This window comes from Protopterus annectens, chromosome 12.part0 (genome assembly GCF_019279795.1).
Source record: "Protopterus annectens isolate FY-2018-M chromosome 12.part0, PAN1.0, whole genome shotgun sequence".
Lineage (NCBI taxonomy): Eukaryota > Metazoa > Chordata > Ceratodontiformes > Protopteridae > Protopterus > Protopterus annectens.
In genome coordinates, this window is record NC_056746.1 from 522802824 (window position 1) to 522816690 (window position 13867).

The 13867-nt window shown below is 42.7% G+C and overlaps 1 protein-coding gene across 1 annotated transcript in view; it reads right to left on the reverse strand.

The window, feature by feature from the left end:
- The window catches only part of TOM1L2 (target of myb1 like 2 membrane trafficking protein), a 927227-nt gene that overhangs the window by 842881 nt on the left and 70479 nt on the right, over nt 1-13867 (reverse strand). The window contains exon 3 of the mRNA XM_044088936.1: nt 12357-12506. Within this exon, the coding sequence (XP_043944871.1) occupies nt 12357-12506 (150 nt within the window). The remainder of the gene's footprint in view (nt 1-12356; nt 12507-13867) is intronic.

Consider the following 13867-nt stretch of genomic DNA (forward strand, 5'->3'; position numbering starts at 1 on the left):
GGATGGAAGACCAGGGGTTTTCTTTGAAACCAATGGTGGATGGGAAAATGGTATGATATAACCTCTGGATATTATCCTTTGCACCCATGAATCTTTTGTAATTTCTAACTAGGCTCTGGTGCAGGGATAAATGACCCCCCCCCCCCAACTGCCTCCAGACAGACAATCTGGCCTCTTTTCAGGAGCTCTGGTAGGACCCTTCAGAGAAACCATCTCTAGATCCTTGATTTTGCGAACCTCCTTCGCCATGAGGGTGGTGTCTTCCATTAGAATTCCCTCTCTGCCCTGGGGGAACTGTCTCCATGCAGATCTTGTAAGGGACCCTGGGATTTCTTGAACCACATTTTTCAACCACCTCAATGATTCCTAGAAAAGATTTATTGAGGAGTTGAAAAATGCACACCCACAGGAGACACGGTTTTACCTTCCTGCTCACACCTAGAGAGAGTGCATCTTTCATCTGGGGTCAAATAATGCTCCGTTTGACAGAAACTCCTTAACGAAGGAAGCATTGAAGGGTACCATGAAGTCACACAAGTGCATCTGGGCATGCCTTCTGATGGAAATACCTGAACCTGCAACCTGTGAAGAACCTTCTGCTGCTTGGGAGATGAGCCTCATGGACAAACTGGAAATGGAAGGATAGCTAACTGCAAGGCAATGATGCTCTCTGCCTCAGAGGATTTGGTCCCAGATGGGAATTTGCAAAGTTGAAGTGTGCCAGATAGTCGAGGGACAGGAGGGCAAAGGTTGCTGAAATATAAACACTTCCAAATCTGTACAACGCCCTAGACTCCCTGTTGGGGGGTGGACAGTGGTACTTTGTTTCGCTAGTTTCTTTGTGGCTGCTGCTACAACTATGGCATCAATTGGTCCTCCCTTGCTCCAAAAGGTTCTGTCCTGAGGTGGTGCCAGGATCTTGTCTGGTCTCTTGGGGATTTGGTTCAATGGTATCAGGTTCCTTCCATACCCACCAAGAGACCAAATCATCAGGGGGCGAAGTCACCCAGGAGGTAGACAAGCCAGCACCAAAAGCCTCCAGGAATACTGATTCTTCTTGGGAAGGGTTGTCGGTAGACCAACCATCCCATTGCTTCAAGAATTCCAGAATGTTTGCAAATACATCAGGTGTTTATCTTGGGGACCCTTCTCCCTCAAAGTTGGTATCTGTGATGGACTCTTCAAGGGAGTCAGTGCCTCCTTTTGCACTTTTTCTTCCTGAAAACCTCTTTGGTGGGATGTTCCCGGGAAGTGTCAGAAGAAATCAGTATACCGTATTCGGTGTGGTGACCAACTTGGGCTGGCTGTTCCTGTGGTAAGGATGATTGAGGTTCAAGACCCAGAGGCGGACAGGGTAGGGTGGCTGGAGCTGAATAAGGTGGAAAAGTTACAGCTCTAAGGATACAGAAGGCTCTCTCCACTACCTCTAATGTCTCAGACAGAACACCAACAGTTCCCAAAAACGTGCTTACGGGCTGTAAGTGCCCTCCTCCCACAATGAAGAACACTAGAAGAGGGAGCCGGAGCTGAAGCTCTGAGGGGATAAGATAGCTCTGACAGCTTCAGAGTCTACTCCAACACCTTGGATCCAGTGCCAATGATATGACTTCAAGATTCGTCCAGCTTCGAGACACCAGTATCTTCAGATCAGATGTGAGCACCTGACTGAAGAAGGAGATAGTAGGGAAAGGGGTTGTACTAGTAAAGGTCTCTGGACCTGGTGGGGTCACAGCTGGGAGAACCCCCCCCCCCCAATTTGTATCTGTCGAAAGGAACTTCATCATCCTTTTCAGGTCAGCTTTAGCCCAGCTTTTGGAAGAACATGTCCAAGATGTTGTCGACGAACATTTTGAATGATGATGCCGAGACTGCTCCAAGGGGGAGGGTAGTTTGGAGGTAAGGGGATCTGTGGCCAAGAGCGGAGATTGGATCAGAGGAGATTTTTCTGTTTTTGTTTTCAGATTTGATGATCTCTGATGCAAAGTCTTACAAAGTTTCAAAGGAGGTTCTGAACCTGGAGGTGATGAAATGGCTGGTTCCAGGGAACACTTCCTAGAATCCTTCTGGTTTTTTTAGGGGTTTGAATGCCAGAGGATGCTGCTGATTATGTAGATTTAGAGGGTATCAAGTCTGAGTATTAATTTGTTTTTTCTAGCTGTAAGCGCCCCAAGGTTAAAGCCCTTGAATATATCACAACTAGAGTCGAGGTATGATGAGCTGAGGCAATTTGGAATGTGCATCTGACAAGTGAATGTTGTGGCCACAAGCTGCACAGGTCTTGAAACCTGAGGGTTTCTCAGACATTATTCCAGGTAAAAGAACAAGGAAGATTTTTTTTTAAGAGCGAAAAAATATAGAAATATAATATACCAACAACTGCACTATAGACATACAAGACGAACAAAAAAAAGTGCCAAAAATGGTAATGAGTACACAAGTACTTTAGAAAGTTGAGTTGGAAAACGAGGAAGTGCAAGGAACTATAAAAGTAATAAAAGCGAGAAATTAGAGATATACCAAAAGAAACACACAGAACTCAACAGCAAAACAGCGACCATGTCCATAAGCTAAGAGGGCAAACAAGATTGGAGGTATGTTAGGGACTAGGGCATTATGAGAAAGGGAGGAGCTCTAGAATTTTCAGTGATCCACAAGCTAGTAGAAGCGGCACAGTCAGATTAGAGGATTGGATCTGAACCCAAGAATTGAGGAACAAATGAAAACTGACATCCGATCAGCCTTTATATCCAAGAACAAAGTCCAAGCTATAACCCAACACCAGGTTTCCCAAAAGGTATTGCATCAGTTGGATAAGAAAAGAAAAATGCTTATTCATTATCAAATATATAAAAATCAATGCACACAAAGGATTGTATATTCCTCATTCTGGAAGAGGTTTGGGCCTCCTCGAAACTATTACATGTAAAGATCTGCAACTGTAGGACTGCATGCACTTCTGGTGTCCACATTAGATCCACACATAGTGAAACTTTTGAAACATTAAGAGAACAAATCTAAGATGACTTCTCTGCTTAGTTTGGCAGAAGCATATCTATGTCAAGCAGGAATGGAAAGCAAACCAGAAGTAGACAAAAGTCAGGCATCAACTGAATGTGTCAAAAAACAAAAAAGAATACAAGAAGAATCAGATGAGAAGACAAGAACTATGGAAAAAACAGTTACAGAAACTCCTGGAACAACCTCATGTTGATCAGGATCCGATGCAGGAATGAAGGACAGGTTAATGTTTCATCTTTTCGTTAAAGTTAATATTAGCAGCCTAGGATAGTGGAATACATACACACTGGTTTACAAAGTCAATTGAACACATGAGAAAAATAAACAAATGCAGGTTCTGTAAAACAGAACTGGAAACAGTCGAACATCTTGTTGGTGGGTCCAATACGCTAATGGCAGAGGACCTCTACACTGAAAGGTGTAATAATGTGGCAAGACTGTTGCAATGGGGACTGTGCAAACATTACAATATTGAAGTAACCTGTCAAAGAGAGAAAATAGTTAAACAACATGATGATCACACACTAGCACATCCTGAAAAATAACCTTCAGGATTTCAGTAAAAGCAGCTAAAACCCTTTACTTACATAAGAAGCACACTGATGTCTAACATGCTATAGAAAATAGCCTATCAAATCAGAGAGGCATCAAAACTCAAGAACCAAACTGAAATCTTTACTTCCCAACCTAAAGACCATATCCTTCTCTTGGAATCACATACAGAGGACACATCTCCCAGGTTCTAAACATCTCCACTCCAGCAACCTCTGCCTGGTACTCACTACGGCATCAGAAATACAACTGCCTCCACTTCAAAGTAATTTCCAGACAAGCCATCAAAAAACATACCAAACATATCAGCACAAACTACAACCACAACTGTTGTCTTACATAGCAAAGTACTAAAAACTTAGATGCCCCATTCCTGCCCAAGCTTATTATATTTTAAACTTCTCTTTAGCCAGTGGAACAGTTCCACATAGTTCAAGCAGATCCTCTTCACAACCCTCCTTGAATCACTTTTGACCTAATACCTCAAAACACTTTCAACCCACAGCCAACCTTCTGTCCCTTTGTTACACTGTTAGAAAAGGTTGTCCATAAGCAGTTTAGACTAAATACACAATTACATCCTCTTATCTTGCACAGAGCAAGGTTTTATTAAGAGCTTCGCTATGCTAAGCTGCCATTTTTTTCTCTGATTACATCATCTTCCACATGAATAGGTATGCCAACTGGTACCCTCTTCATGGACCTGAAAACAGCCTTTGAAATTGTGCAACACATTTCCTTGGGTCTCCACTGAACATAGGCTACTAGCCTAGTGAAACTAACCTGGTCAACAAAAGACAAATAAAAAATTTATTTCAGAAGGGAGTTTAAATGTTGCCAGTGGAGATAGAAAAAGTACAGTTTTGTACCTACCATAAATGTAGATGTTAGAGTGTATTCACTGCTGCAGTCATTACACTTGGGTTATCATGCCTTCAGGCGGTCCCGCAGGGGTTATTCTGCCGTCAGGCGGTCCCGCAGTCGGCCAGAGTTCCAAAGTCTTGGTCTGGCGTCTGTTGCTGTCGTTTCTTCCCTGACGTCAGTGCGCCAGGGGTATACAAGATTCAGCCGACGCCATTTTCTTCAGTTTTTCTTGCCCCAAATGTCAGGTGCCCCCAAATAGGTAGGCAATACATATTGCTAATAAAACATACATAAAAAATAAAAATAATACCTTCAGTTACAAGCAAATACACCACATAGGTTGTATAGGGTAGAAAGGTATAGATAAGTCCCAGCTAAGAAAGTGGGGATGGAGGGAGGGTAACCTGGACTGCAGCAGTTAATACACTCTAACATCTACATTTATGGTAAGTACAAAAAAACTGTACTATGTTCATCGTGTTTCACTGCTGCAGTCATTACACTTGGGTTGAATCCCAAAGCTAAGGTTGGGTGGCTGGGTCTATAAAGGATTCAGGGTGGCTATGAGGCCCTGCAGCACTGCAGTGGCAAAGCCAGCTCTGGATTTAGAGTAAAGAGGCAAGTGGTAATGCTTGGTAAAGGTGTGCACTGAACTCCCAAGTTGCAGCTTCCAAAATATCCTTGGTAGGTACTCCTCTAAGGTAGGCAGTTGAAGTGGCTGTTGCCCTGGTAGAATGTGGCCTAATGTTGCTAGGTACAGTTTTTCCATGCTATGTGTAGCAGAAACGGACACAGTGTCCTATCCATTTTGAAATGGTCTGCTTTGAAATAGCCTTTCCCCGTGTTCCTGCAGCATATGCTACAAACAATTGCTCAGTTTTCCTGAAAGCTTTTGTTTTGTCCAAGTAGAAGCGCTAACTGCCTGTGTATGTCCAATGAGTGCAGAAGTCTCTCCCCTTTATTCTAGGGATTTGTATAAAATGTTGGCAAGTGAATAGTTTGGTTAAGAGCCACAGTGGATACCACCTTTGGCATAAATGTAGGGTTTGTTCGTAAAGAAACCCTGTCCTGATGAAAAATGATGAAAGGTTCCACTGCCATTAGTGCCTGTAACTGAGACTCTTCATGCTGAGGTTATTGCCAGAAGCAGAGCAGTTTTCCATGACACATTTTAATTCTGCTGAATTGGCTGGCTCAAAAGGAGGTAAAGTTAGTTTTTCCAGGACAAAGTTGAGGTCCCAAGTTGGTGCTCTCCGGGGCAGTCTTGTTTTTAGCCCCTCTGAGGTACTGTTTTAATAATGGATGAGAGAAAAATAGGAGGATCCGTGTTGTAATAAGCTGAGATGGCAGAGGCATGGATCTTAATGGATGAAAAGGATAGGCCTTTGTCCAGCATCTCAGTTAAGCATTGTAATATCCGAGGAATATTTGGAACAAGAGGGTCAAATCTTTGAGCCTGGTTCCAGGCGCAGAATCTCTTCCACTTTTCTGAATAGGATTTCCTGGTGCAGAGCCTCCTGGCCTCCAAAATAACATCCATAACAGCTTTAGAGAGGTGTTGGCTGCTTGGCTAAGCAATCTGCCATGCAGCCAGGTTTAAGGTTTTGAGCTGGCTGTGCAGGATCTGATTGTTTCACTGAGTCAGAAGTTGAGGAATTTGAGGTAAAATCCATGCTGGGCCTTGAGCCAAGTTCTTTAAGATTGGGTACCAATGCTGGCGTGGCCAGTCTGGGGCAATCAGGATCATCTTTGGCCTTTCTTGTCTGGCTTTTAAGAGTACCTTTGAAAGGAGAGGCAGTGGTGGGAAGGCATAAGCTTTTAGGGTTTTCCAGCTGAATGAGAGCGCATCCACTTTCCATGCTTGTGTGTGGTAAGTCCTTGTGCAGAATTTCTGTAGTTGGCAGTTCAGAGGAGAGGCAAAAAGATCTATGTATGGGCACCCCCATTTTTGTGTCATGCTGAATACTTGTGGATTTAATTTCCACTCATGAGGATCCATGATGTTTCTGCTTAAGTCGTCTGCCAGAGTATTTTTCTTTCCTGGCAGGAATTGTGCTTGCAGATGAACTTGATAGGTCAGTGCTGTGTTCCACAAAGTCATGGCTTGTCTGCAGAGGTGATAGGAATGAGTGCCCCCTTGCTTGTTTATGTACCACATAACTGTAGTGTTGTCAGTCTTTAGTAATAGTTGTCCTGGATGCAGAAGGTCCTTGAAAGCTGTTAGGGCATTTTGTGCAGCTGGCATCTCTTTTTGATTGATGTGAAGATGCATTTGGTCTGCGGCCCACTTGCCCTGAATACATTTGCCTGCCATGTGTGCTCCCCAGGCGTAATCCGAAGCATCTGTTGTTAGTGTCTGCCTGGCTGTGGGTAAAGTGAAAGGCTGTCCCTTGTTGTGGTGACATGCCTGTGCCCATCAAAACTCCTATTGTAGGCAGGGAATAAGTGGTATTACGGTTTCCAAACTGTGACAGTGTTGAATCCAAACACTTTTTAGTACCATTGTAATTTCCTCATATGCAGTCTGGCGTATGGTATTAGTAGTATGCAGGACGCCATGAACCCCAAGGCCTGCAGAATTTTTCTTGCAGGGAGTTGGGTTTTTGTTGCCATCAATTGAAAGTACGGAGTCAGTTGTCTTTGCTTGTCTGGCATGAGAAGTCATCTGGGCCGTTTTAAGCTGGCACCCAGGAATATTATCTCTTGTGAGGGCACTAGTTTTGACTTCTTTTCATTTACTGTGTACCCTAGGCAAATTAGCAATCTTTTTAATGCCAGCTGCTTTAGAATAATGTCCTTGCTCTCTGCTTGAATAAGACATTCGTCCCAAGTAGGGCTATATTTGAATTCCTTTTTGTCTGCAAAATGCAATTACTGGTGCCAGGCATTTTGTGAAGACCCTGGGCACAGTAGATAAGCCAAAGGGCAGTGCAGAGAATTGGTAATGCATTGTGTCAGCTATGAATCTGAGGTATCTTCTGCAATTTTGTCTGATTGGGACATGCAGGTATGCCTCTGAGGTCCAAAGTAACAAGCCAAGCCTTCTTGCCCAGCATGGGAAGAAGTTGCTGTAGTGTCAACATTTTGATTTTCGTAACATCCAGGTAAGTATTTAGAGTAGATAGGTCCAGTATGGGTCTCCAGGCTTTGTCCTTTCTGGGGACCAAGAAAAGTCTTGAGTAAAATCCTTGTCCTTGTTCCTGTTGTGGCACTTTTTTAATAGCTCTCATGTCCATGAGGGTTGTAATTTGTTTTTGTGCCTCTGCCCATTGATTTTGCGGCAGGTCTGGCATTCCTTTTGGGCTTGGTAGAGTGTGAAAGTGGAACCTGTAACCTTGAGATACAATATTCAGAACCCATTTGTCTTGGGTGATTATATGTCAATTTTGTGAAAAAAGTGCTAGTTTTCCCCCTAAGGGAGCGGCCAAAAGGTAAGTGCTTGGCATTTGAAGGGGGGAGTCATTGGGACAGTTTCCTATAAGGTTGTGACTTGTCTTCTCCTTTTGGGGTTGAAGCACCCCACTGTCGTGGTCTGTAAGAGCCTTGGGGCTGAGATCTGCCTCTTGGGTGTCTGTATCTGCCTCTTTGTGGTCTGTCTGACACTGGAAAGGACCAATTTTTAGAAGGCCAATTTCTGCTAAATCGAGGTGGCTGTACCTGTAAGAAATCCTTCACTGTTTGCATATATTTTGCCTTATCCTCCATTTTCTTTAATACCTCTTCTGCCTTAACACCAAACAAGATATCATGCTGTAAAGGAGCATCCAATAATTTTGCCTTAACATGATCAGGTAAACCTTGTTCTTTTAACCAAGCATGCTTTCGAATCACAGATCCTGTAACCGCGGCTCTACAAGAAGCCTCTAATGAATCAAAACCACATTGCAGAGTATGTTTTCCCACTTGTTCAGCTGCATGCAATAAATCCTGCATTTCCTTATAGTCGGGACCTTCTGAGCTTGTAAGCATTTTCTGTTTTAACAGAGACATTAAATATTGTTGGTATTTAAGCATGTGGAACTGGCAATTTAAAGCCCTTAATCCTAAAGTTGCAGAAGTGTAAACTTTCTTCCCCCATCTATCTAATGCTCTAGAATCCCTGTCAGAGGGAACTGGATTTTTAGCAGTGGAAGCCTTTACCCCTTTGGGACCCTGGGAAATAGTTTCTGGGTCAGCAGCAGGGTTTTTATAAAGAAATTTGTGAGAGTCAGGGACTCTGTAGTACCTATCTGGCTTGACTGGTGCTGTGGGCAAAGAATCAGGGGTTAAACTGGATTCAGAGATCACATCATCCACAATATCTAAGACAGGCGGGATAGCAAGGGGCCTGTGCTGAGGCAATAAAAGAAAATCTCAGAGCCTTTTCTTGGATTCTGAATAATCCTGCCTCTCCCAATGGAAATGCTCCCTCATGGTACATAAAGTTTCCCCAAAGGAGTAATCCTCAGGAGGAGAGGCTGAAGGGATTGATTCTTCAGCATCAGAGTCCTCATAGGGGGGTAAAGAGTATCCCTGGTCTGAAGAGGAATCAGAAGAAATGGAAACCTGGTCAGAGGAATCATAGTCTGTATCCTGCCTAGGCCTTTTATCAGGAGGGGGATGGGAACCCCTGATCAGAGTAATTAGGTCTTCGGCCATTTTGAGCATCTGTTTTTTAGGCATGGAGGCCTGTCCAGGTGAATGCTGTACTTGTTTCTTTGTCTTTAATGGAGTTTTAGACTTAGTTGTTGTTTTGATGGTAAGCTGTGAAGGTCTGAAAACACCCCCAGAAGCTGATGCCTGTTCAGCGGCTCCGGACCCATCTGAGGGGTTAATTTCCATACGCCCAATACCTTGAGTTTCCAGAGGCCTAGAAATCTCCACATGGGAGTCGGAGGCGGCCTGTGGCTCTCAGGTAGCGGGTGTCGGGGGGTGCGAAAGCACCTCACTGAGAATCGGCAAAGTGGGGACTGGCCTAGAAGAGGCTTCGTCGGTTTTGGACCTCGGATGCCTGTTCTTATTTTTGTCTTTGCGTCTTTTGTGTATTCCGGTCATCGGTTGTTCCGATGGCATGGTATAATTGAACCTTCAGCCAAAATAATGGCGAGCAAAATCAAACCGATGTTTAATAGTGCACTTGTTAAATCTAGCACAAAACCGACAACAAGTGACATCGTGGTCTGGACCTAGGCATGGAATACAGTAAGAATGAAAATCCTTATGAGGTACTTGCTTCCCACAAGAAATGCAATTATTAACTTTTACAGACATCGGTCTGAGGCAAGAAAAAGTTTCCCCAACGGGGTACTTAGCTTTATTGAAGACTTCGGTTCTGAAATTCGAAATTGAAAATCTCAGGAGTCGGCCGACTGGCACTTGCGAACTGCTTTTGCTTTGGGCACCGCGCGGCAAGAAAGGCTGAAGAAAATGGCGTCGGCTGCAACTTATATACCCCTGGCGCACTGACGTCAGGGAAGAAGCGACAGCAACCAACGCCGGACCAAGACGTTGGAACTCTGGCAGACTGCGGGACCGCCTGACAGCAGGATAACCCCTGCGGGACCGCCTGACGGCAGGATAACCCAAGTGTAATGACTGCAGCAGTGAAACACGATGAACATCATTAAGTTGCCGAATAAAAAACATCATGGGAATATGAACCAGCTAGTTAAGTGGAGGTATTAGAGAAATATAAGCACCCTCACTGTGGGCATGCTGGCAAGGGCACAAAATTCCGATGCCAGCCTGCATGACGGGCACCTCTAGATGGCCCTTGCCCTAGTGGATCTGGGGAGTCCCCACTACTAGGAAATGAATGGGCAACTAGTAGAGGGAGGCTTTAGGGTCAAGCAAGCATGGGGGGGGATCTCAAAGGGGGGGGGGAGGGGGCATGGAAGCTATGCAACCAAAACTGAAAAAACAGTCCAGTCACAAGAAAACACTTGCAGTCACAAGCTGCAGAGAAGTGCTCCTCAGCCTGTTTCTCCAAGAAAAGCTGTACCTCAGAAAGAACTTTCCTAAGAGGAAGACTAAAACCCATACTGAAAATTCCCATTTTTTTTTCTACATCTGGCCGACTGGTGAATAAATCAGACAAATATGGACAGTTTTAAGCGAAGCAGTCACATTAAACTGTATTTTAAATGTATATCAAAATGCTGCTTTGATGTAAACAGCCTATAACATAATAAAGTTAAGATCAATTTTAAATCAACATAATGAAATACTAGCTATCTTACAAAATGTATAACTATAAAAGGGGATGCATAGTTTGAAATTCTAAAGAAATAGGTACAGGACACTGCATGGTACATATTTCTTCTACAGATCACTCTGAAGACCTTATGGAGGTTAGAGCATACCTTCAGTGTCTAGGATAATTTACTCCTTCCTAACAAACCCACAGAAAATGCTCCGTCTATCGGTCCCAACAATCTTTTTTTCCCCTTCTTCACTGTTACAGCCAGCCATTAAACTCTCTATACTGCTCCTTACTCCGTGCACTGACTGCAAACACAAGTGATGCTGCTGAGAATGCTAACTTCAACTACTTAACCTCCCTCCTCTAACAAGTTATTAGTTCTTGCCTGCACCACAAGTACCCACCTCTTGATGAGCACCACAAGTATCCACCACTCCCTCGATGTACAATGCATTCAGCTCTTCAAAGTTTTACTAGGTCCAAGATCAAACACCAGCGTCAAAGTAACCAGTCTTTTCCTGTCCTTTGCAGAGGTTCTCAATCAGTCTGGCCTAAGTGTTTGGAAGCTACAGTAAAGGAAATCTATATGCAAGCGGAATAACACTTTTTCCCCTTCAGAATGTGCTATGATGGATATTAAATATGATGAAAATGGAAATTCACTAATGACCCCGAATTCAAAGAGGTCACAGAGTAAAAGGTGGGAGAGAAACTATGCTGTTTAAGCCCTTTCCTTTCTCAAAAATGTTATTCTTGGATCAAAAATTTTAACTAAAATCAGCAGGAAATGAAATGGTCTACAAAGGAGAATTATTTTATTTAAATGTAAAGTAGGGTAAAGCTCACAATTAACAATTATAAATTCTCACCTAAACAAAAATTATACAGCTTAAGAAAGCCATCTGGAGGTTTTGGACATTTACAGAACACTCATTTTCTGATATTTGCTTTATCCAATTCAGGGTTGTGGAGGAACCAAAGCCCATCCTGTCAGCAAGAGGCATAAAACAATGAACAAATCCTGGGTAAGTTGTTAGTTCATCATATCCCTAAGCAGGTTACTGGATAAATTCACCTACCTGCATGTCTATCTGAAAGAATACAAGATACCAAGCAAAAACGTGCATGAACACAGGGAGGACATGCAGATTCAACAAAGTTGGCATTACAGCTGAGAATAAAACCAGAAAACCAACTACTTTATGGCAGCAGTGCAAGCCCCTGCAGAAATGTGCTGTCACTTGCAAGAGCACTTAATTTCCCCTGGTACATCATTAGGAAATGCACAAAGCTATGATCACCTCTAAACCATAAAATAAAAAATAAATTAAAGTACTGTGTCCTAGAAAGATCAAAGCCATGAGGGACTTGAACTAGAAAAACACAAGAGAACCATTCATCTCAGGCAGAAAAGTTGTGGCAGGCCCCTTTCACTGCTGTGCTCCCAATAACAATCGTACAACTCCATTCGGGTTATTTTACAACCGAAAAAGATTAGGCTGGGGAATGATGGCCACCTACAGTTAATATCCAGTTATATTACATGTGGATTCCTAATATGACAAACTGGATGGATTCACTTGAGGCACAATTCAAAGCCTGCATCAGTAAATTATACAAAAGTTTTAGTTCCTTTTACTATATTATTGATGGAAATACATTGCATCTTCAGGCCAAATGTTTCAATGCCAGTGACTTTCTAGAGCACTTTTACATCAAAAGCAATGTAGCAGTTTCTTACCTGAATCAAAGCTAACACCTTATCCTGGACGATAGTAGGAGGGTTATTCCTGGCATTGATTATTTTAACTAGAATTCCATCTATGAAGTCACGATTTGCGACAAGGACATGAAACCGATGGCCACAGTTTTTCACACAAGTTTCTAAAACCTAGGTGCAAAAAATAGAAGAATCTCTTAGCAACAAAAACGTTTAACATATCTATGTGATCAAGTACTTCAGACTACTGCCAGTTGAATGTACCATTAATGTACTATACCATTTCCACAACCTTTTTTCCTATAAATGCTCATATTACGCAAGCTACACAGCCCAGTAACTGCTTAATATCTGGCTTTCAACTTCTTACTTTCACTAGCAGACATTCCCATCTTCTAAAAGACGCTGATTTGGACAGTGTGGGATAAGGGGACAAGTAACTCAACTCTGGATCTTAAGAAATGCAGTTGTGGCTGCAAGTTGAGCACACTTTTTGCACCATTTTCTTCCCAGTATGTCAGAGGACATTCTCTAACTCTAGACTGTAATACATTGTACAGCAAGGGCTGTCTCATGTTTCTCAGATAACTTGTCAATGTGTTTTCAGCAACAATGAGTACAGACAAAACTAAACTTTATTAAACTCTCCATTTTTTAATTTCTCCAAATATTTTGGGTTTCTAATACCATGACAGTAATGGACCCCATTCCTAATGGAATTAGTATGATTTCAATCTTTAATGTCAGCCAGAAGTGCTCTTAGTAGCACCCTCAATGTGCCCAGTAATGACTCCTCCTGCAGTTCATATGGAGTTACAAGTATTGCTAACATATCTAAATATGATTGTAGATTTTTTATAAGGCCCATTGCTCCTACTATTGGGACGGTCTGAGTATCTTTCTTCCACATTGCTCTCGTTTCTGCTTGCAAATACTGATATTTTATGACTTTGTCTTTCTGTACGCAAGACACTAGTCGCTGGGTGTGGCGACTTAAATGATCAATGTGACTTTTGTCTTCTTTTCATGGACCACTATATCCGGTTTTTCAGTATCTATCTTTTGAACTGTTGGTAATGGATGATCCATGTGATGTAAACTTCATTTTCTATGCTGCTTTGTGGCTTATGTTTCCAGTGTTCTTCAACCACTTCAGTACCATAATGTTTGCACAATCCCCAGTGCAACAATTATGCCACATTATTATGCCTTTCAGTATACAGTCATCCTGCCATCATCAATGAAGACAACACGGTGTGCAGTGTGACATGGCCCTAGACTAGAATATGTTGTCTCCCTACTCCCCACCCCCCGGAAAAAAAATTAAAACACTTGGGCACATGCCAGCTGGACGAAACAAGAATATTAACATCTGCAGATGTCTTATTACAAGCAAATGTGTGCTGCCACAGCTAGCTTAAGGCGTCACACTGAACAGAAGGGTAATTATAAAATGGCGGTTGAGCCACAACCACGCTTAAAAACATTTTTTTTTTCCTAAGCAATTCTATTTCTGGGAGTTTCTGCAAAAA